Source organism: Stylophora pistillata, chromosome 2, assembly GCF_964205215.1.
Source record: "Stylophora pistillata chromosome 2, jaStyPist1.2, whole genome shotgun sequence".
Classification (NCBI taxonomy): Eukaryota; Metazoa; Cnidaria; class Anthozoa; order Scleractinia; family Pocilloporidae; genus Stylophora; species Stylophora pistillata.
In genome coordinates, this window is record NC_142520.1 from 33,877,668 (window position 1) to 33,902,004 (window position 24,337).

Below are 24,337 nucleotides of genomic sequence, written 5' to 3' on the forward strand. Positions count from 1 at the left end.
GCAGATCTAGTAGTTTAATCGAGTCACAGTCCTCAGGTACATCCACATGTATGTTAAAGTCACCAGCGATCAACAACTGTTCCCTGCATAAGACGACGGTTTCCAAGTAGTCACTGAATTCGCTGAAAAATGTACACATAGGAATTTTGTGTACGTCAGAATCGGCTTGCGGTCGGTATAAAATAACCACCCGAAAATCATGAGAAACACTTTGCACTGACCACTCTGAGAACTCGAATGACACTTTTGCTCCAACATCAACTTTCTTTATAGCCAGCGATTCACGAAAAATGGGAGCTGTTCTACCGCCCCGACACCCTTCGCGGCCTTGGTCCAATAACCTGTATCCATAAGGACAAAGCTCAGCTCGAACAGCAGCGTCATGATCGCCAAGCCATGTCTCTGTGATAGCAACCAAATCCGCTTTGCAATCCCACACATAATCAAAGATTACGGCAGTTTTGTTTCTAACCGAGCGTGAATTCGGTAAACACAGAGACAACACCTGATTTTCATTTCTGCTAAAAGGAACTCTGTTGACCGTAACGAGGTTGGACGGGTTGTGTGATGGCACAAATGGTCCCGAGAGACGTGAGTGAGAATTTGGTAATGGTTCGCTGGTTACCGTAGGGCCAGGATTCAATTTGAATACAAGATCTCCAACTAATAATCAATGGAATGTTGCCGAGGAATTAGAATGATATGAGCACGGGCGTTTGCAGCGCTTCGTTCTTCTCGTTAACACCAAGCATCCAAGAGCATTGGATGGTAACTGGCGAAAAACAACAGTGACTACAAAACAAAAGGTCTTCACATTCCAAATAAGACAGAACGACAATGGCCAATCACTTGAGGAATCCACGCCATTGTGTGCAGGAAAAGCATCCCAATGTTCACGAAATGAATTCGAAGAGGTCCAGATCGCAAATGTAGTAGAACGATGTTTTCCAACGATGTTAGCGATGTTTTCCAACGGTTTATCACGCAAGGATGTCCATTGACCATTTAGACTTGATGACTGGCAGGCGTCGTCACCAAACAAACGAGAGAGAAGAAAACTAACGAAAATAACGGAGCCCCAAAGGCCGCAACCGACCCTCATAATTAATATGCAATATCATTTGTATCATTCGTAACTTAAATCTCTATTCGGAATTCTGGATACTTATAATGATTGTGAAAAGAATCTACCAATGCGTGGGGAGTTTGGGTATTTATTTTGTTTTATTTCACCTATTAATTTCTTTTTATTATCATTGTCGTTACTACTATTATTATAATAGTCATCATTATTACAATTATCATCAGCAGCAGTACATATAACTTATTAACCAAGCGCGAGGGCCGTACTGAGAGAATATCAGACCGAGATCTTGACAGTACGGATCGAGCGCAGCGAGGTCCGTACAAAAAAGACCGAGGGCCGATATTCTTCCAGTACGGTCTCGAGCCAGCTTGATTAATAAGAGATTTATTATACGACTGAGACAGTGCTCGGTCCAATACTGAGAGAATATTGACCGGCAATAGAGCATTTTGATTGGTTGATTTTAGTTACTAGCCCTCTGACTGCCCGAGTCGTGTAATAATATGCAGTACTATTACTATTATCATTACTATTGATATTATATCGCCTTTCAGCTCCTGCTTCCTTCGTTTGAACCCGCTTAGTGCTTTCATTTTGATTCCAATTTGAGACTAATTCTGAAATCGTCTTTATAATAGACAACGTGGTCTCTTTGCACCCTCTTACTTAAAGTCCTGTTTCAATGAGCGCAGTTTTTGATGCATAAAAATAGCAGTCTAGAATTTGCGCTGAAATTCAACTCTTCATGCAATACAGTCCGTACAGCTATGTTGATAAGGTTCATTACACTGAGTCCATGCAATTTTAATTTCGGTACAGTAAATGCTTTGAGGTATTTGAAATTAATTTGGAATTCCATAAAAGTGCAAAATTTTATCCGAGCCAACATTAGTAACATTAATTCAGTAAATTTATTCGTTGGTCCTTCTGGTTATCTCGGAGGTATCTTCCATTATACTTTATAACATAGCTTGTAAATTTGTGCAATCAAATTCAATAGCGCGAGCGTGCTTCAATTTTCCATTGTGCGCGCTGTTGACGTCGGCAAACAAATGCCTCGCGAAAAAAAAATTTTTTCGCGAGTGACTTCAGCATTTTTCATTCAAAAAACGGGAAAAACTTCCGCAAAAAAGTTAAACTAGACATGGCAACAAGCGAACAAGCCATAAAGATCTGCCTACTTTTTATTTGGGAATAGTTTTTTTAACTCCTGAGAAAGAATCCAGGGAAAGGGAAAACAAAACAATCAACGCCGGTTTCATCTCGTTTCGCAACTCTAACTTCATTTCCACGCATGAATTCACCTGTCAGTTTTTGACCAATCTGAGACAAGATCATTGAAGCATGGCGAAATACTTTTCCGAAACAAAATAAATAAACAACGCATTGAAACGTAGGGGAGGGAATTTCTGTTCTTTATACATAAACTTCAGCGTTGAAAATGTTATAAAACAATTGGTTCATACGTCACCTGTGCGTTCATCGAGATATGAAGCACTTGGGAAGTTTGGAAAGCACATAAGAAGCTAGAGTTGCTCCAGGCTACGCCTCGAGCAACTCTTACGCATCTTTCGTGCTCTCCAAGCTTCGCGCGTGCTTCATATATTGATGAACCCACGCTGACGTATGAACCAATTGTTAAGTAGCATCTCCTACTTACAGAAGAACCAGACGAGGGTTGTTTCTAAAAATGCCTGAAGACAAATTCTTCAACTGGTTTTCCTCAAGGTACCTATCACAAGAAAATATGTTCAAGCACCGATTACGTTAGAACTTCAGAATGATAAAAGGCCCAAAACCAAAAACAAGTAACAGCCTTGGCAAACCTGTGTGCAAACAAAGGGACAGAACAAAAAACAAACAAAGAAACGAAACGAATCGAAACGAAACAAACAAACAAAAAACAACAACAACAACAAGTAACAACCTTGTTTGCAACCCTGTTGACGATAAGGATGGAGGGTAGGGGAGTTGAAGGGGATGGCAGTTGCTTAGGCTAACTTGAAGGAGAATTGTCGGGATCAAAGGACGTGCTTCATATTGAAACAAACCCTTCCCTGGTCATATGGGTTGAGGCTGACTTGAAGTTGACAACCGAAAATGTATTCAAACAATATCTCTTATATTACCAGAGGTATTCTTCTCACGAGAGAACCCAATAAATTAACTTAGTTTATCATTGTTCTCTGTCTACCATAGACACCTTATTTCTTGTAGAATTGGAAGAATCATTATTCTTTACGTACATATTTCGTCACAATATACTTAAGGCGTTACTGATTTGCGTAAATTATCTTATTGATAGTTGCTTATTTCTTTTAATAGTTTTTGTACATGTTGGTAGATATTGTGCTTAAGTCCCACTTTCCCTACACCTTTTCGCCCGTGCCCCTGCGAAATGTTTTGAATCCACAGCAAGCGAGCGGGGATTTTTTTTGTCTTATGTCAATTGTTCATAAACAGTCTACTATGCAACGAAGTCTCGCCTTAAAATCCATATTTTTTCTCTCAATTATGGTCTAGACATGTCACCGGACCCAAAAACTGATTTTTATCTTGAATATTTTCTTAAAGATTGTACCCAAATTCAAAACTTTCCGTTGAGGACGAAGATCTTTGTTTAATATTACTCCAAACCTTAGCGGTTTTCTTAAAGAGAAACATAATCATGGGCTTATTTTTAAGCCACCGCACTTTTTATGCAAATAAAAAGATTCTCAATTGCAGAATTCGATTAAACTTCAAGCTACCCTTGCCTTTAGTATTTTACATTAGAAAATAACACAAAACAAAACAGTGATTTAGCTTTTGTTCCTCCTTGTTCTATCTAAATTTAGACCAAATTCCGAGAAATGCCGTCAGTTCTAAAGAATGAGAAATATAACAATGCGAAAGTGACTCAACTACTTTCGAAAAATGTTTTACTTCAACGCGAATCTCGGTCCATAAATACGCAAAAAAAGAACGAGACTAATATCCAGCCGTCATGACCGAAGAGGCTTGATCCATAAATGATTTATCATATGACAAAAAAGATTTCGATATAATAAGAATAAAGAATGACTTGCTTATTTCGAGAGCCGGAAAACAAATCGAAGAGTGTTTGTAGCACAATAGATCGATGAGAGTCTTGATGGTTTCTTTTTTCTTCGCGTTTTTGAAACTCTATCTTCATCACGGGCAAAGCCTTAAGAGCTTAAAAAAAAAAACTCTGCGTTAATTCCGATCGAACCAGAAGAGGTTTTCGCGTTCCACCCCTCGTCCCTTACAAGTTTTGTTTGATGTGTGTAGCGAGCAAATTTTCCCTGAAATAATGCATTCGCTATATGTTTTCCTAGTTTAAGTGTCGGTATGGCTTTATAAAGACGTACAACCTGAGCGATGAAACATCTATTTGTCTGAGAAAGACTGGCAACAACAAAAGAAAAGTTAAAATGTGGGAAAGATGCGGAGATACCTAAACAAAGAATGGCACGTGTTGTAAACCGGAAGTAAGGAGGTGGGCGTAGCCCAGAGAGAGAGGTGGAGGGTGAAATTCAAAAGGATACATCTCACATATTTCTCACTTCCCTCCACCCACACCACCCCCCCTAATTACTAGAAAACAGAACATTTATCTCTTGTAACTGCTTTTGTCTGGAGATGAAGAATTGTTGCCCTGATCTGCTGGTATTCTCCCGCATGCGAAATGCATCAGACGTATTCCTTATGCAAATAAGAAAGGCTCCCAGCTTACAGCAATTCCAGCTGGGTATTGTTACTGAAAATGCCTGATGGTAATCTCTCCAACTGGTTGTTGTTTAATCCACTACCAAAAATAAGTAAATATAGTGTCAACAACATGGTATTCGACAACAAAGGTCATAGAATAGGTATGCTCCAAAACATTGTATTTTTTTCCCCTGTCCTGATATTAGGGCCTAAATATACACGTTGGCATCTTAATTGGCCCCGGAGAGGATAACAAGCTATAATCTGGGAAAAAAGTTATTGAGGCACACCCGGACCCTACCCCCTTCTAATTGCCCATTATGTTAAAATTATAGTCTCTTGGTATCATAGTAAGGCTTGACTTTACACCCTGTCGTGCACTGTAGTCCTCGTAATAAGCCAGGCGACACTGACTAGAGGGTAAGGGGTTGGTAAATTAACAAGGAAGGGTTCGAGCAGTAAAAGGTTGAGTAATCACATAAAATGTCTTTATAGTTTGTTCAAGATTATAGAAAAGCTACTCATTTGCGCATGCGCACATTCGCATCTTACGTCCAGGCCTATATCGCAAGGCATACACAGGAAAAACAGTATGTATTATATTCTGCTTTAATGAATTCGTGGAAGGTTGTCTAAGGCAAACACTTTGTGGTTCTGATCTCTCAAGGGGTGGATAAGTTAGACTATTTATACACGGAATTGTCCAAAACGGAACAAAGAGAAATTTTGTTGAATAAGACGTAACTGAATTGTTAAAATAAAATGTAAATCGAACCTTTTCCATTCCCTAAAATTATTTCTTTTGTCCAATTATTATCAGGGCCACTGTAATTTAGGACGTTTTGTATCTGTTTTATTTCTATTTCACGCGTGATAAGTCGTTTTTTCATGAAATGAGGCAAAGTCACTATTGTATATACGTATTATGTACCTAGAGTGTAGCGCGAAGGTCGGAAGGATATGTGTTCGCCCGCCATGATGAATAGAGTTGTGTTCTGCTATATGCTTTGGATTATTGCCTTGTGTTACGATATTTTGGTGACGAAGATGGCTGAGATCACATTTATACCGTTCGATCCCTTCGAACAGACCGGTAGTGTGAATTCCCGCCGGGACAGATAGAAAACACGACTACAATTTTACTTCGATGCCCGTGGAGTTACTGTTGACAATCGCAAACGAGCTTTGCTACTTCACCTTGCCGGGCCGGCTGTTCAAGACATCTTCGCTACCTTCTTAGACAATGGGACCACTAACACGGAGGCGCTTATTGCGCTGAACACGCATTTCTCTCCTTAGAAGAGCTTACAGTTCGAAAGACACACCTTTCGCCAGGCTCATGAAGTGCCAAACGAATCGATTACTCAATACGTCACACAACTACGCCGTGGGCAAGCACTGTTCATTTTATTTGTTTTAGCAGGTTGATTAATTTGGCAGCTGTAACAGCTGATGTGGACCTGCTGTCCTAACCCACCTATCCCACCCCAGGGGAGGACATCCATCACACAGTAATCTCGTGTGTGGGAAATTAACGTCTCCTGCCCCAACCCTGCAGGAGACGGGACCTCCATTTACTCGTCCCTATCCGAGAATACTAGAATATCTAACCATTTCTTGATGTTATGGAAAGGTAACAAATTCTTCTCAATTATTTTAAAACCTTGAGTGTTGGTCCGGCCGGGGCTCGAACACTCGACCTCCCGCACTACAGTCCAGCGCTCTATCCATTGAGCTAACCGGGAGGCGGTTAGCTCAATGGATAGAGCGCTGGACTGTAAGACATGATTTTGATAAATACTGGCTCGATGAGGCTATTAAAGACCAGTTAATTGAACATTGTCATTCAAACACGCTTCGTCGACGCCTCCTTTGCTTAAAATCCACTGCTTCTCTCAGTTCGTTGTTGGATATTTCTCGCTCCATGGAATCGACCAACTTTCAGGCGGCGAACATTGAGAATACTTCGTGCCAGGAACGCTCAGAAAACGCTCACCAACTAACAATTCCAACCATCAGCGAACAAGAGCAAGTGAGTTTTACTTCGGAGAAGCGGCAAAAATGTACACATTGCGTTAACCAGCGCGACCACCAGCCGCGAACTCCCAGATGCCCTGCTTTTCGAAAGACATGTTCTCAGTGCGGAATCCTACACCATTTTAGACGCGTTTGTATGAAAAGAACCGTAAATCCAGGTCACCCAAATGGCAAACAGGCAGAGATACCCAAGGTCCGATAAGCTTGTAATTCTTCAGATGAGGATGAATGTCATGAGGCATTCCATCTCAACCCCAACCGAACAAAAGCAGACATCACAGTTACCATTGAAGGTACCCTAGTTCAAGTTTGTATTGATTCTGGTGCAACAGTGAACACCATTGACTATGCAACATATGAGGCGATCAGTGCCGCAAAAACAGTGCCTTTAAAACCAATCAATGTGGAACATGGAGAAGACAACCCTGCCCCGAACCCCCTCGCTGGGTTTTTTTTCGGAATGATCAATACACCTTCAGGGCAGATGGACCTGACAAAGTTCCTGGTACTCAAAGCACGGAATGCTGGCTGTCTCCTGAGTCGCGAAACCTCAACCCGGTTAGGAATGTTGCATGTCGCAGCCTTTACAAATTCTGAACATTCATCTGCCCACGGTGAAAACCAGTACCTTTTACAGAAGTTCCCAGCAGTGTTCAGTGGCAAAATCGGGAAACTAAAAACTTACCAACTTGAGCTCAACATTGACTCAACTGTACAACCGGGGGTACAAAATTCTCGTCCTACACCCTTACACTGCCGTGCCAAGGTGGAAGCCAAGCTGAAACAGCTTGAAGATCAAGATATCAAAGAACAAGTTACGGGCCCGACATTATGGGTGTCACCGCTTGTCATTGTCGACAAGTCGAATGGTGACATACGACTGTATTTAAACATGTGCAAGCCCAACGAAGCTCTCTGCCGTACATACCACCCATACCCCACATCCGAAGAAATTTTCCAAGCCCTAAACGGCTCCAAGTTCTTTTCCAAATTGATCCTAAGTTTCGCTATCACCAAATGGAACTTGCTGAATTGTCTCGTCACCTGACAATATTCAAAACACAAGTTGGCCTCCGCCGTTACAAGAGTCTGCCATATGGAGCATCAGTAGGCTATGAAATATGCCAACACATAATTGGGCAAGTCCTCGAGGGATGCCACAATGTAAGGAACATTGCAGACGACATTTTCGTCCATGGTACCACTAGGGAAGAGCATGACAGATTCCTAGAAAATGTGTTGCTACGTCTCCAAGAGAAAAACCTCAAAGACAACCCAATTAAGTATCTATTTGGCGTCCCGGAACTGGACTATTATGGATTCTACATCTCAGCACAAGTTGTGTCCCCCGATCGAATACACGCAATCAGCACATGCAGCCGCCAAGCACAGCCACGGAAGCAAGAAGCTTTCTGGGATTGGTAAATACCGTCCACCGTTTCCTTCCAAACCTAGCTGCTATGACAGAGCCACTACGAAGGATCACACACAAAGATTGTCCGTGGTCATGGGGACCATAGCAATCTGAAGCCTTTAACAAGCTGTATGACTTCATATCTAGTGACACGGTTCTGGCCCATTTTGACCCCTCCCTCCCCACCAAGTACGCCATGATGCTTGCCAGATTGGGATCAGTGGCGTCTTGACTCAGAAGCAACCCGATGGTTCTATCCGGCCCGTTGCGTATGCAAGCCGCAGTCTATCACCCGTCGAACAGCGCTACAGCCAAACTGAAAGAGAAGCCTTATCAGGAGTATGGGCTGTGAGAAGTTTCATTTTTACATCCACGGCAGCCAGTTTGACTTAGTGGGAGATCACAGATCCCTGGAAGTTCTCCTCAACGGCTGTGGGAACCCTTCACCGAGAATCGAACGTTGGTTATTATGGCTTCAAAACTAGAGCCCACACATTGTTTACCCACCTGGTATCCAAAATGCTGTCGACTTCCTGTCACGTCAACCTGTCCCTACCAATACACCTAGAGATCCTGTTGAGGACTATGTTAACTCCATTGTGATTGACTCCCTTCCTTCTTCCATCACTCTTCAGGAGCTTCTTCTCGCTTCCGAATCTGACCCCACTTTCAAAACCATCAAGGAGTGCCTGGACACTGGGAGCTGGTCAGCTGCACCAGCGCATTTTGCTGATCTAAAGGAAGAACTTTGCCAGAAACGCGGCATAATTTTATGGAACAGCCGTATTGTACTTCCAGACGCACTACGCCCACGCATTCTTCAGTTAGCACACGAGGGACACCAAGGCATCACTGAAGTTAAACAGTATCTCAGACAACGAGTCTGAGAGCCTGGCATTGATATTCAAGTAGAGAGATATGTACGCGAATGCCTTAGTTGCCAAATCGTCGGCCCAACTTCTCCCTCACAGCCCCTCAGAATGACATACACACCAAAACAAGTGTGGGGCACAGTCCGCATTGACTACTGTGGCCCATTCCTATCAGGAGAGTATCTTTTTGCTGCGGTTAATGAAATATCAAAGTATCCAGAGGTCCATGTTATACGCTCAATTCTGCGGCCACAGCCATTACGCACCTTAATCAAATGTTTGCAACACATGGTATTCCCGAAGTCATTATATCTGACAATGTCCCTTTCGGGTCAGAAGAGTTTACAGCATGATGTAAACAGTTTGGTATCAAGCATCGCAAAATTGCGCCCCTTTGGCCAGCCACTAACGCCCAAGTAGAGCGATACAACAAACCCCTGGAGAAGACTATTCGAATTGCTACTGTGAAAGGAAAGAACTGGCGCTCGGAACTGTCTGTGTTCTTAATGAATTATCCAAATACTCCCCATTCCTCCACTGGGGTCTCGCCCGCACCCTTGATGATGAATCGTCACATCAGCACCAAGATTCCCTGACTGGATCTCCCTCGCCCTTCAAAGCTTGTTAAAATCGCATACTACGATGACAACTTGAGAAAGTCAAAGGCAAAGGCATACATAGACAGACGTTACAAGGCGACTCCTTCAGACATTCGCCAGGGAGATCATGTGCTGTTGCTTCAGAAACGTCAAAACAAGCTAACCACAAGATATTACCCTAGACCCTTTACCGCGGTCAGAAAAAAGGGAGTCAGCGTCGAACTTGCGAGAGGACAGGCACGATTGTTTAGGAACTTATCCGTGATCAAGAAAGTTATTCCCTCGACGAGGAGCACCGAACTCGTTAGAAGACCTACCTGGGGAGGGAGCGTCCCCAGTCATCCGAATGTTACATCAGGGAACGCGGAGCATGTTGGCAGGCCTTTCCGAAAACGGCGCGTTCCCAATTTTTTAATGACCTCTTTTGAGCTAAGACGTTTCTAAGTTCTATAGTGAGCCTGGTTTCGTTTATTACTACTGCCGCTGTTTCCTGTAATACACTCATTTTTTCATAGGAAAGGGAGGATATTGCATATACGCATTGCGTACCTAGAGTGTAGTGCGCACGTCGGAAGGACATGTGTTCGCCTGCCATGAAAAATAGAGTTGTGTTCTGCTAAATACTTTGGTTTATTGCCTTGTGTTACAATAGCCACTCCGCAGGTCCGTCTTATTCCACTGTCAATCGAGTTAAAAAAAGCTGTGGACACATGTGGCTATTTGTTGAATTGCGCCTGCCTGTCAGCGCAATTATCTCTCCAACCAATCATGAGACTCCCTCAGCGACTTTTCAACCTCACTCATCTTTTTAAAACATAAGCTCTTTCGAGTCTACAGTCATCAAAGCCACACAAGAATCTCTATTGGCTACTTATGCATTGGAATTAAAAAAACAAGTTTTTGCAATCTTGTAGCACGAGCCAAACAATTTTTTCTTCCCTCAACTTCTTAAAAATTCAAATTTCAAAATTCCAAAACTCTCACCATGATGATTTTCGAGAGTTACATTTTAACCAGAAACAAATCATTCCACGCGGTATAACGGTATTAACATGATATACCATGTTTAGACCGCCTCCCAATTAGCTCAATGGATAGAGCGCTGGACTGTTGTGCGGGAGGTCGAGGGTTCGAGCCCCGGCCGGACCAACACTCAGGGTCTTAAAATCATTGAGAAGAATTTGCTACCTTTCTATAACATCAAGAAATGATTAGATATTCTAGTCTTCTCGGATAGGGACGAATAAATGGAGGTCCCGTCTCCTGCAGAGTTGGGATAGGAGACGTTAATTTCCCACACACGAGATTACGGTGTGATGGATGTCCTCCCCTGGGGTGGGATGGGTGGGATATTGGGCACGCTTAATTTGGAGCCTCGTTTTATTGTGCGACCCTCACCACACTCTGGTAAAAGTGATTAAATAAGTGTGGATATTTTACTACCTATGTTTCATTGTACATCAGCATCATTCTGAAAGGTGTCAACAGAAAATAGTGTCGTTTCTATTGTCCAATCTGTCGATAAAAGTCGTACTCATTTCTACGGTTTATTACAGTTTTTGATTTGTTTTCCTTATCTCATCCTTTCTTTCTTTATCTATTTATTCGAAATCAAACATGCAAAATTTTGAAGGTGAAAATTTGTCATAGAAAACTTGTAGTGTAATTGGCCAGATGATTGTCTCTCAGATATTCCCTTTGCTAATAAATACAGCGGGGAAATGTTTACATGTCCAATGTAGAAAACTTCAAAGATTATGATCTTGTTTAAGAGTTGATGCATCATTATGAAGATCTATAGCAAATGCATTTGAATAATTATTTTCCGCAGAAAACATTTCTAAAGATCGTCAACTAACGAAGGAAAGTTAACATTTAAGAACAAGTAGATGAGGTGTGGCATGTAGTGTTTTACAGAGGTCAAGACAAAGGGGAGAGTAGGTCCAATGGCACTTTGCATCAGCCTTAGAAATAACCTCCATGTTTAAAAAAAGAGAACATTATCATCAATTGGAGATAACACATCACTGCTCTGCTCGGTGAATTTAGATTAAAGCTGTCATTTGCATAAACAAGGCACTGTCCAAACTTACATGTCCCACAGCAAGGTGTTGCTACTAAAAAGTTCTTGTGGTATATCCTTCAACTGGTTGTTGTCCAACCGCCTACGAAGAAATCACAAAAGGCGGTGTTAGTCATATTGTATCACTACAACAAGGTCAGGATTCACAATAAATGCCAGCAAACAGACTTATAATGTCCTCTAGCAGAAGGCGTATTTTCAATTTCTTTGTATCGAAGTCTACAACAAGGTAACAAGCCATAATGTGGGACAAAAGGAGTCTCAGGGTTTATCATTCAAAGTCCTACATGTAAATGCAACTGAATTCAAAACCCAGGATGCCAAATTTTGAAGGAGATAATCTATCATAAAAAACTTGTAGTTTCTGTGGCTGATGAATACCTCTCAGATATTTCGATCTCTATGCTCATAAATATAGTGGGGAAATTTTTAAATATCCAATGCAAAGAGTTTAAAACAATATGATTTTGTCCAAGATTTGATACATCACTTTAGGGGTTGTATAACACATGCATTTGCATATTTGTTTTCTGAAGAACAAATTTCCAATGATGAGAAGGGAAATTTTAAAAATTAAACGAGACTTACCTGTAAGTTGAAGTTTGATTGTAATTCTAACCGTCACCAAGCACTGAAGGATTACGTGAGATTGCGTTGCGCCTGTGCGAACTCAGTTTTTAAAGCACTTACTATGTGTGCAGTGAAGAAAAGCCCTGTCCAAAAAGTGGGAGGGCCTAATTTGGGAGGGTACGTAATCCTTCAGTGCTTGGTGACGGATAGAATTGCAACCAAACTTCAACTTACAGGTAGGTCTTGTTTAATTTTTAAATTCTATATCCTCACCGCACTGAGGGCCCATGTGAGACTTCAAAGCACAATGCACACATGAATAAAATAGTAAACACCAAAAAACATGATTAATGGCCAAAGCAGTTTGGTACCTTCAAACTTGTAATAAAACATTAGAAAAACTGTGTTGATAACAGGCTTCTTATAAAACTTGGCAAATGTGTCAGATGAGCTCCACCCTGCAACTGATAGGATATGCTCTAATAGGACAGATTTCAAAAATTCCCTAGAGGTTGCAGCAGCCCTAGTGCTTAGTTGCTTAAAAAGGTTTACATCAATCCCAGATTTTTCAATAACTGTTTTGACCCATCTACTGATGGTGTCTCGTGAGACACCATTGTTAGTTATTCCAATGGCTTGGAATAACTAGCGAACAATTGGTGTGCACCTCCACGTAAGGCAGAGGTGCGGTCAAGATAAGCCTTCAAAGTAGTAAAAACACAAATGTTGGGGTTACCCGTGTACGCTACAAACTCAACAACAGTGGGCTTAGACACTGGCTTAGATTGCTTTAAAGGTTTAGAAATGATAAAAGTCACAGAAGTTTCATAAACAATCATGTTCTCCAGAGACAAGTAGTGAATCGTTTGCTCCCGTTGAGCTGACACCAGTGACATTTGGGTGACCAGTTTTAATGTCAGATCTTTAAGAGAGCACTGTATAGTAGAGATTGACTTAAGATAGTTTATGACCTTGTTCACATCCCATGTCATAGTATATCTTGAATATCTCAACCTTACTACATTGAGGCTGAAAAGCCCCTTTAGGGGAGCTTCAATTAACGTTGCACTGCATCTTGAGTTTTAGGGTGGTGCTTCATAACCTCCTTTTAAGAACTTTTTACACTCTCTTGTGCTCCAAATGTTATCGCATGGACAGGTTTTAAGACACTGGATAGAGCGGACCTCGCAGTGTCAATGCCACTGTAACCAACTCCCGTCTCAAATACCTCCACTAAAAATTCTAGTGCCTGGGGAACAGTGGCAGAAACTGGATCAATCTGTTTTTGATGAAAATATGCTGTCCATCTTTCGATGTACGAGAAGTACTGCTTAGTGGTTCCTTTCCTGCAAGACTGTAACTCCAGAAAATCCTGTGTCTCATAGGACTGCCGGACAATCTGCAAACAATCAGAGTCATTTTCCTGATTAAGGGGTGAACTTCTTGTTTCATCCCCGGCATTTGTAGGGCAGTCCTCTGTGACGGTAGTACTCTTGGAATATCCACCAACATGTGAAGAAGTTTGGGGTACCAACTTTGGGTTGGCCATATTGGGAATATCATTAAGCCTTCTGCAGAGCCCATCCGTATCTTCTGTAGACACCTGGCAATTAAACTGAAAGGGGAAAAGCATAGAAAAACTGTTTACCCCATGTGATAGAGCAAGCACCAATAAAAGCTGCCCCTGGATCAGGTTTCCAAAATACATAACATGAGACCTGATCATTTAATCTGGATGCAAAGAGATCTATGGAGTGTTCCCCCAGATTTCTGTAATCTTCTGGAATATGTCAATTCTTATCATCCAATCCTTGTTGTCAGAGAAAACACGCGATTCTCGGTTAGCCTCGTTATTTTTTAACCCTGGAATATAGGCAGCTATTAACCATATTTGTTTATCTATGCACCACAGTCAAATACCTTTTAAAATAGCATTACATTCTCTGGAATGTGTTCCCCCTATAGCATTATTATAGTTCACAGTTGTAGAGTTATCCGACTAGATCTGGACATCGATGCCTTGCTCATTTTTGCAAAATGCCTAAGTCCAAAAAATGCAGCCATCAGCTCTAATCAATTGATGTGGTATTTTGCCTCTTCATCTGACCACCTTCCCCCTGTTTGCTCAGCATCTTTGACTGTCCCCATCCTTTATATTAGATGACGCATCAGTATACATGATTAGATCAACCTTTGAGTTAGTTGATAATATGGGGTAGTTAACAGTTGGTATGTTATCATACCACCACTTTAACTCTGAAACCCTTTCATGTGATAATTTCATATGAGCTTTTTATTTGCCTTTATTCTGTCTTAAAGCAGTAGTTTTGTCCATCTCAGGGTGTCTATAAAACAGTGGTCCATGCAGAACCCCAGGGAAACTTGATACTAGCAGTCCTATAAAGCTTGCCAGTTCCTGAATTGGTAGCTCAGTGAGTTCCATCATTTTCTTACAATTTTCCTGAATAAGCTGGATTTTTTCCTGTGTTAGGGACACAGTCAAATTAACTGAGTCCAAAACAAATGCCAGAAAGATAAGCACTTGCACTGGCTTTAGGACTGAGTTTGGCGGGTGTAATTTAAAAAACCCAATTTTGAGAATAAATCACAAGTATCACTAATATTGGCTTGGCAGTCTTCTATGTTCTCCCCTTGTAAATAGGAGTCTTCAATATAGCCAACATTCAAGTGACCCTTCTGGCGCAGCATAGCATACAATGGCTTAAGAATTTTGTTAAGAGTCTGGGTGCGCAAGCGAGCCCATTTGGGAGGCAGGTGAACTGAAACAATCTACCTCTCCAGCAAAACCTCAGATATTTTTGATCTTCAGTGTGAATGGGTACTGAATAGTATGCATCGCGCAAATCTACTGAGGCCATATAACAGTTGGGAGTCATAAGGCCGATTGCTGATTGGAGTGTATCCATCTTAAAATGCTGATACTCCACATGCTCGTTCAAATTCTTCAAATTAAGAATTAATCTATGACCGCCATCTTTCTTGGGGCGTACAAATATAGCAGAGATGTATTCACAAGTACAGTGTTAGGTTTCTGAAACAACACCTTTCATCAACAGTTTGTCAATTTCTATGTCAATGACCTGCTCTAGTTGTGTAAATTTTATTTCTTTTGGTGGCATACACTGTTGTGGCTCTCCATTCTCAAACTCAATTTTATAATGTTTCACACTATTAAGTTTTAAAAGATCTGAGTTTATGCATTGCCACTGAGAGGCAAATTGTTTCAGGCGGCCATCTATAATGTCAACAGATTGCTATGACATATTTCTTACCTCAAGATCAACGTTATTAGGAATCTGAGTCATTTTCACGTCCCCTCCTACTTCTTCTTTAAGGTCTGAGGATGTTTGCGTTCGTTTTTCAACGAGCCTAAAGAATGCTTCCTGTAATACCGGTGCCCCGGGCGTCCACGGCCACGAACATAAACGTTGTGCCTGTGATAATCAGGCTTGGCCGTTGATCTGCTATTGTGCGTAGAAACTTTCTTACCCACGCGGTTGACCTCGGTCAACTCTTTTTCTTGTTTAGGGAGATCATCACCAAATAATTGGTCGGTGATTTCCAGCGAGGAAGAGCAAAGGTGTTTTTATTCGTCAAGTAGATCAGGTTTAAGCAATTCTCTTCGTCTTTGGTTTACTTCACTATTTGCATTAGCAAACAAGGCTAGCGCATCTCTTGACTGTTGTAAAAGGTCGTTTCCCTTTTGAAGCAATGGTACATGATCTAGAGGTGTGTTGATCATAGTAGTCAACGTACACATTCCTTTGAAGAGCGATGTCTGGACCTCTTGCGGTCTAACATCTTGGGATCGAACTACTGGAGTTACATGACCCCGTATTGATTGATTTACTCGGACTTTTGTCAGTGATTCACAGTTTTCTGGTTTGTGATACATATTCAATTTTTTCCTGAAGTTTCTCTTCAGGCAGGCGCTCTTTGACCATGACATTAACCACATTGGCCAGCTCTGCATGAATAATTGGACCGTGTCCTCTTTCTTTAGCTCTCGCTTTAAGCTACTAAGCACTTGAAATTGTTTCTTCATGAGAAGGCGTTTGCTGAGCCCCAGCTGAATCACTCAGCTTTGTCACAGCTTCCTCGAAGCCTATAGTTTTGGTATCTTTCTTCTTCCTCGCAGCGGGCTCCCCGTTGGCCTTGTGGTTATGAAAGGTGGTGTTAATTATATTGTATATAAAACACGGTCAGGATTCACAATAAATGCCTGGAAACAGACTTATAGTGTCAAAGAACAGATGCTTTTTTTTTATTTTTCCATATTGGAGTCTGCAATAATATAACAAGAAGTAACGTGGGGCACACCGATTTTTAGGGTTTATCATTTAAAGCACCAGATGCAATTGACTACTTTAACATTCATCCTAATTGATGTAATACTGAAGTCTTTACGATAAAAACTGACAAAGTGTAGACCGCATCATAAGGTAATTACCAAAAGAGCTGGGAAAAGAAAAATATTGAACTAACAATACAGAATGTCTCAATTGTTTTGTTAAAGATTTCATACAGCTGTTTAGTACTGAAGATTTGTTGTCAGACTTTAGCTATAGTCAGGCTCGAAAAGTCTGTATTTCTTTACATAAATTTGAATAATTGGCATGATAATAATAAGTCGACGCACAGCCTAGGGTAGGTTCCCATACGAGAAATTTAAGTTTCGAACGGTACCATGCGGCCACTGAGTTAGAACTTATATCTGTCATATTGTCAGTTTTCACTAATTCTTTTTTATTATTTAATATTATGTTCTACCGGTTCCTGATTGCTGAAACGCTGTAACATCTGTTTTGTGGTTTTTTTTCTCGACACCATTGTGTAAGGAATATCGATATTAGATTTGCCCTTATTTGGATTTTTAAGTGTAATTTTCTTAGCCTCCGAGAATTGACTGTAAAACATGATCACTTATTTTATCGAAGAGCATCTGCGACAGCTTAGCAATTGTTCGATAAAGTTGCTGCGTAGTATTAATTGGTAAGTTAAGAACCTAACCCCAAACTTCGGAGTAAAAGGGCTTTTTTAACCATTTTAAAACGTAGGTAGAACATAAATTGCTTTTTTTCTTGTTTTTTGGAAAAAAGCATTTGAAGTAGCTTCGCAAGTTCTCGTAATTTTCGCAGTTTTGTGATTTCTTTCACAAGCGTCCTGCACAAGTTCTCTTTTATAATGTATGCAGCGTGCAGCGACCCTTAATCAATGCATTTGCTATATTTTCTGAGTTTAGGTATTAATGCAGCTTTATTGAGATGTGCAACCTGAGCACTTAAACGTCTGCTTTTCTGAGAAAACCTGGCAGTTACAGACGAAAGTTAAAATCTTAGAAAGAGGTTAAAGATATATAGACAGGGAATGGCATTTGGTGTTAAACCACAAGTAATGATAAGGATGTAGCTCAGGGTAGGGGTAGGGTGGGGAGAATGTTCAAAAGGGTGCATCTCACGTACCCCTCAACTCTCTCCACCCCTGCCTCCTCCTCGATTTTTAGAAACCAGAACAATTATCTCTCCTAACTGCTTTTGTTTGGAGTTGAGGAATAGTCGCCATGATGTGCTAGTACTTTATTAAATACCAAATACGTAAGGAGTGTTCCCTATCTGAGTAAGAAAGGCTCCAAACTTACAGCCAGTCTAGCTTTATATTGTTACTGAAAATGCCTGGTGGTAATTTCTCCAACTGATTGCTGTTCATCTGCCTACCAAAAATAAGTAAATGTAGTGTCAACAGCATGGTATTCGACGACAAAGCTCAGAGAATAAGCATGCTTCAAGAAGTTGTATTTTTTTCTCATGATCATGTACTGATATTAGGGCGCATATTTTCTATAAACAAAAGAGGTGGGGAGAAACACTGGACTACGTCTCTGTTTCTCCTTACATCTTTCGTACTCTAGCCGCTTCCTGCGTGCAGAGCACAGTCAAGGCTTCCTTATTTGTTAAATAGAGCCCGGGAGAATGTGTACTATTTCTTAAATAGAGGAACGGGTAAAATACACTTTTGAGCTCGGTCCTATTGACATGAACCTGTTCTGAATTATTGCAGTGTCCATACAATGTCACTTTTAAGTAACTGTCTAATTTTCAGCTAAATGGGCTCTCACAAAGAAGCATCATGTGGTATTTCTTTTTCTCGGAAAGTCTCGTGAGGAGCGAGTTGTAACAGTGCACCTGGCCTGTTTAGGAGACTAAACAAGAGAGAGTGGAAGGGTTTTAGGGAAATACTATCAAAGAATTATTTTTTTACAAATGTTTTAAATTAGCATTAAAACAAGCGATCTCTGGCGTTATTGTAACACAAGTTAAATGATTAACTCCCTATCTAACCGTTTTCAATGTTCAAAGTGCAAAAGAAAATTCGCGTTATAACCAACTAAGTGCTTAGTTTCAGTTCTAGATTCAGTATACTTTTCAATGGAGACAGTTAGACAAACGTTTTCCGTTTTACGCTATAGCAAAAATGACCGAAACTGTACCAAGATAAATAATCTATTTGTGTCTTCACATTCACTCCCAGGAAAAATTGAATGCATCAAAATAAAGACGAACGATGCCACTACGTATGCTAGAAGTACCAATCTGTAATGTTGTATCTAGCTTGAGATAGAGAAATAAACATTTTACTCTTTTTTTACGATGTTTTTGTATGAAAATGAGGCCCCAGGCCTCGAAGAAGCAGCCGTTGTTACCCTGGCAAAAGGAGTGCTGCAACCTTTAAAAAAGGCATTTTTGTGCATCCCCCTGAGTGCCTAACTGCATGTAAAATTTGAAGGGGAGTTGAAAATTTTCATTTCCCAAGATGTTTGATTCTTACAGAGACACGTTCTTAAACCACAAACAAAATATCCCACGCGATATAACGATATTAACATGAAATGAAATATTAAGCGTGGATGATAGTTTACTACTTATGTGTCATTGCACACCAAAATTATTTTGAAAGGTGTAAATTTAGCATAGTGTCGCTTCTATCGTTCAATCTTCGATAAAACATCATACTCATTTCTATGGCCCATTAGACCATTTATGTTGTTTTTCTTTAAAACCAAACATATCAAATTTTGAGAAAATTTATCATAGAAAACTTGTAGTGTCGTTGGCCATAGTCTTCAAAGATTATAATCTTGTTTAAGAGTTGTTTTCCGAAGAGCAAATTTCTAAGGATAGTCAATTATCGATGGAGAGTTAACATTCAAGGAAAAGCAGATGAGGTGTGGTAAGTAGCGTTTCACTGAGGTCAAGACCGAAGGGAAGGTGGGTCCAAGGGCACTTTGAATCAGCCTTAGAAATAACATTTTATGCTAAAAAAAGAGAACATTATCACTATTTGGAGATAACACATTACTGCCCTGTTCGTTAGATTTAGATTTACGCCGCCTTTTGCATAAACAAGGCACGGTCCAAACTTACAGGTACCACAGCAAGAAGTTGTTACTAAAAATGTCTGGTGGTAATTCCTTCAACTGGTTGTTGTCCAACCGCCTACCAAGGAATCACAAAAGGCGGTTTTAATTACATTGTATCAATAAAACAAAGTCAGGATTCCCAATAAATGCCTGCAAACAGACTTATAGCGTCCAATAACACATGATTTCGAATTCTCCACATTGGAGTGTGCAATAAAACTCAAGGCGTAACGTGGGACAAAACGAATTTTAGGGTTTATTATTCAAAGTTTTAAATGCAACTGGATAGTTTAAATGTAATAGTGGAGGCTTTACGATACAAACTGACATAAATTGAGGTGACATTGATTGAGGGAACGGCCGGAGTAGGGTAGTTACCAAAAGAGCTGACAAAAGAAAAATATTGAACTAACAATAAAGAATGTCTTTTTCTTTTTTTTTTGTCAGGTTACATACAGCTGCTTATTGCTACACATTTCTTGCCAGCCTTTACGCATGGTCAGGATGGAAAACCTGCACGTTGTTTACATCAATTTGTATTAAGCCTCAGTACGAATAGAAATCCTCTTCATTTTAGGCTCATAATGGAATTCGAATGGACAGACTTCTTTCTTTATTTATTTTTCTCAGTTTGTGAGCGGGCGGTATTCTACAAATCTTTGTGATGTGATTGGTTTCTAGAGCGGGTAGTATTCTGAGGGTCTCAATGGGGTTGACCGTTAACCGTCAAAAACGCAATATTTTTACCGTCAACCGTCAAATAAGCAAGCCATTTGTTGGTTGTCCAATGTCTCAGATATCCTTAAGTAAGAAATAAATGATTGCCTTACTAGGGGTCAAGTTCTGTTGTTTATAAATAATGTTTTGATATATTAAAAAACACATTTATGTAAGCCCGTTAACTTCTAGTCGCGAGTGAAACTGATTAGCGAAAACACTTCCGATCTCGTAAAACGTTAATCATTTCTAAATAAAAGGCGTTATAAATTACGAGCGCGTCATTATGAAAACTTACAGGCAAATTCGCGCGCTTAGTTCGTTTTAAAAACGACATTCCAAACAATTAACTTTATAACAGAACTAAAGTAAAGCGCGCGCTCTGATTGGCCAATTTACCGCGCCCCATTTGCCCATGGGGGTACGCTGCTGACGTAAGCAAATCCAAAGACTATATTTCCGCGTGCGTTTGTTTTCTCTGGTCACGTAAGATTTGTTAAATAAAAGGGAACTCTTTAACTACAATGTATCAAAGTTATATCATAAAACAAATGGTAAACACCAAAGCGTACACTATTGAGTTATGGATGCACTTGGGAGGTTTGCTAAGCACTCAAGAAGCTAGAGTCGCTCACGGCTATCGCCTCGAGCGACTCTTACGCTTCTCTCGTGCTTAGCAACCTCCCGCGTGCATCCATAATTCAATAGTGTACGCTGTGGTGTTTACCATTTGTTAAATCAACTGTCAAATGTCCCAAAATTTAACCGTCAAACATCAAAGGACTTATTCTTTAACCGTCAACTTTGAACGTGCCCGCCCTCCCCCCTTCTCCTCCGTCTTCTCTCTCTCGAAATCAATTTGGTTTTTCCGCAAAAATTGATTTAGAAATTAATTTTTTGTTACTAAAAGTGTTTTTTTAGCGGATTGACATGCGGCCTACAAAATCGTTTGTTATTTAGTTATCTTTCGCAAAAAGAAACTCCGAAAGTTAAAACGACAGCTCTCTCTGTAGTTAACAATTACATAAATCAATTTTACTTTCATTCGTTTAAAATCAAAATTCTCCATAACAATTTCGTTGTATGACGGTGAAGGAAGTTTTGTACGTTTAACAACAGAAACCGAAGTAATTCGATGACATAACTCTTTCCGTGAGATCGTAGGATCGTTGAAGTCTTTATAATCATTTAACTCGAGTTTACGTGCCAAACCAGTGCTGTGGTCTTTCCAAATAAAGTTGTACGCGGCTTCTTTTTTTTCTTACGCTCTTTTCTTTCGCTTCATTACGAATTACCTTTTAACTTTGAGAGCCGGGAAAGAGAGCCAACTCACGAGAGTAGTTTCTGTTTGTTTGTTTGTTTGTTTTCTTTTTTTAATTTAACTATCTTGATCTTCTACCGGTTTTTTGCGGTTCCATCCCCAAAATTGTCCAAGAAATACGAACTTAATTTAATTCAATTTTTTTCATGCGCGGGATCAATGCAGAGAATCCCGAGCAGGGAAGATGGGCCCATCTCGCCCACTCGGGTAGCCAATGAGAACACCGGATTCGCCTCATCTTGCTCACGAGCACTGCGAGTGATGTAATAAAATGAGTTATTCCATTTTACTTTGCGGACGCTGTGGAAATTCGGACAATCTTGGTTAAATTGCCCCTGAATGACATCAAATATACGTAATAGACAGCAGCTAATCCTGTGTGGGACCTTTTTTTGTTGTTAGCTTTTTTCAATAGAAAATTCAGCTAGTGATATGCGACAACATTTTGCATTTGTTACAAAGCAACTGTTAAAGACGCAAATTTGTTTCTTCACAACTATCAAATTTTCACGCACTACAAGTTTTTGATTGTTTTGTTTTGTTTTGGTTTTTTCAATGGGATTAGACTAAGCAAGAATGGTCTATTCTTTTTGGGCTTACAGATCTCTTAGGTTAATATGTTAGGGAATAAGTTAGTTGACTACTTCTAGGCATAATTCCTTTTTATATCGAGCGGCAGAGGAGTAGCACATTGAAAGATTTAAGACAAGAATTAAAATCGGAGCCTGAGAACACCGTTCTATTAGTATCTCAGGGAGACAGGGAAAGGCATTTGGTGTTAAACCAGAAGTAATGGTAAGGATGTAGCTCAGGGTAGGGGTAGGGTAGGGAGAATGTTCAAAAGGGTGCATTTCACGTACCCCTCAACTCTCTCCACCCCTGCCTCCTCCTCGATTTTTAGAAACCAGAACAATTATCTCTCGTAACTGCTTTTGTTTGGAGTTGATGAATTGTCGCCATGATGTGCTAGTACTTTTTTTAAATACCAAATACGTAAGAAGTGTTCCCTATCTAGGTAAGAAAGGCTCCAAACTTACAACCAGTCCAGCTTTATATTGTTACTGAAAATGCCTGATGGTAATTTCTCCAACTGGTTGTTGTTCATCTGCCTACCAAAAATAAGTAAATGTAGTGTCAACAGCATGGAATTCGACGACAAAGCTCAGAGAATAAGCATGCTTCAAGAAGTTGTATTTTTTTCTCATGATCATGTACTGATTTTAGGGCGCATATTTTGTATAAACAAAAGAGGTGGGGAGAAACACTGGACTACGTCTCTGTTTCTCCTTACATCTTTCATACTCTAGCCGCTTCCTGCGTGCAGAGGACAGTCAAGGCTTCCTTATTAGTACTATTATTAGTATTATTATTAGTACTATTTCTTAAATAGAGGAACGGGTAAAATACACTTTTGAGCTCGGTCCTATTGACATGAACCTGTTCTGAATTATTGCACAGTGTCCATACAATGTCACTTTTAAGTAACTGTCTAATTTTCAGCTAAATGCGCTCTCACAAAGAAGCATCATGTGGTATTTCTTTTTCTCGGAAAGTCTCGTGAGGAGCGAGTTGTAACAGTGCACCTGACCTGTTTAGGAGACTAAACAAGAGAGAGTGGAAGGGTTTTAGGGAAGTACTATCAAAGAATTGTTTTTTTACAAATGTTTTAAATTAGCATTAAAACAAAGGATCTCTGGCGTTATTGTAATACAAGTTAAATGATTAAGTCCCTATCTAACCGTTTTCAATGTTCAAAGTGCAAAAGAAAATTCGCGTTATAACCAACTAAGTGCTTAGTTTCAGTTCTAGATTCAGTATACTTTTCAATGGAGAAAGTTAGACAAACGTTTTTCTTGTTTTACCCTATAGCAAAAATGACCGAAACTGTACCAAGATAAATAATCTATTTGTGTCTTCACATTCACTCCCAAGAAAAATTGAATGCATCAAAATAAAGACGAACAATGCCACTACGTATGCTAGAAGTACCAATCTGTAATGTTGTATCTAGCTTGAGATAGAGAAATAAACATTTTACTCTTTTTTTACGATGTTTTTGTATGAAAATGAGGCCCCAGGCCTCGAAGAAGCAGCCGTTGTTACCCTGGCAAAAGGAGTGCTGCAACCCTTAAAAAGGGCATTTTTGTGCATCCCCTTGAGTGCCTAACGGCATGTAAGATTTGAAGGGGGTTTGAAAATTTTCATTTCCCAAGATGTTTGATTTTTACAGAGACACGTTCTTAAACCACAAACAAAATATCCCACGCGATATAACGATATCAACATGAAATGAAATATTAAGCGTGGATGATAGTTTACTACTTATGTGTCATTGCACACCAAAATTATTTTGAAAGGTGTAAATTTAGCATAGTGTCGCTTCTATCGTTCAATCTTCGATAAAACATCATACTCATTTCTATGGCCCATTAGACTATTTATGTTGGTTTTCCTTAAAAAACCAAACATATCAAATTTTGAGAAAATT

At 40.1% G+C, this 24,337-nt stretch overlaps 1 protein-coding gene and 1 pseudogene across 2 annotated transcripts in view; both read right to left on the reverse strand.

The window, feature by feature from the left end:
- The window catches only part of LOC148739200 (uncharacterized), a 50,846-nt gene extending 27,894 nt beyond the window's left edge, over positions 1-22,952 (reverse strand). Inside the window, exons 1-6 of the mRNA XM_088747233.1 lie at positions 22,887-22,952; positions 19,816-19,887; positions 18,033-18,104; positions 11,814-11,885; positions 4,824-4,895; positions 2,748-2,819 (exon numbers count right to left, since the gene is read on the reverse strand). Coding sequence (XP_088603359.1) covers positions 2,748-2,819; positions 4,824-4,895; positions 11,814-11,885; positions 18,033-18,100 — 284 coding nt within the window. The 5' untranslated portion in view covers positions 18,101-18,104; positions 19,816-19,887; positions 22,887-22,952. The remainder of the gene's footprint in view (positions 1-2,747; positions 2,820-4,823; positions 4,896-11,813; positions 11,886-18,032; positions 18,105-19,815; positions 19,888-22,886) is intronic.
- Positions 13,878-17,224, reverse strand: LOC148739201 (uncharacterized; annotated as a pseudogene). Its single transcript, XR_015996337.1, has 3 exons — positions 17,165-17,224; positions 15,667-16,548; positions 13,878-13,988 (listed from the first exon to the last, which is right to left on the reverse strand). The product of XR_015996337.1 is annotated as an uncharacterized LOC148739201 (transcript).
- Positions 22,953-24,337: the final 1,385 nt, after the last annotated feature.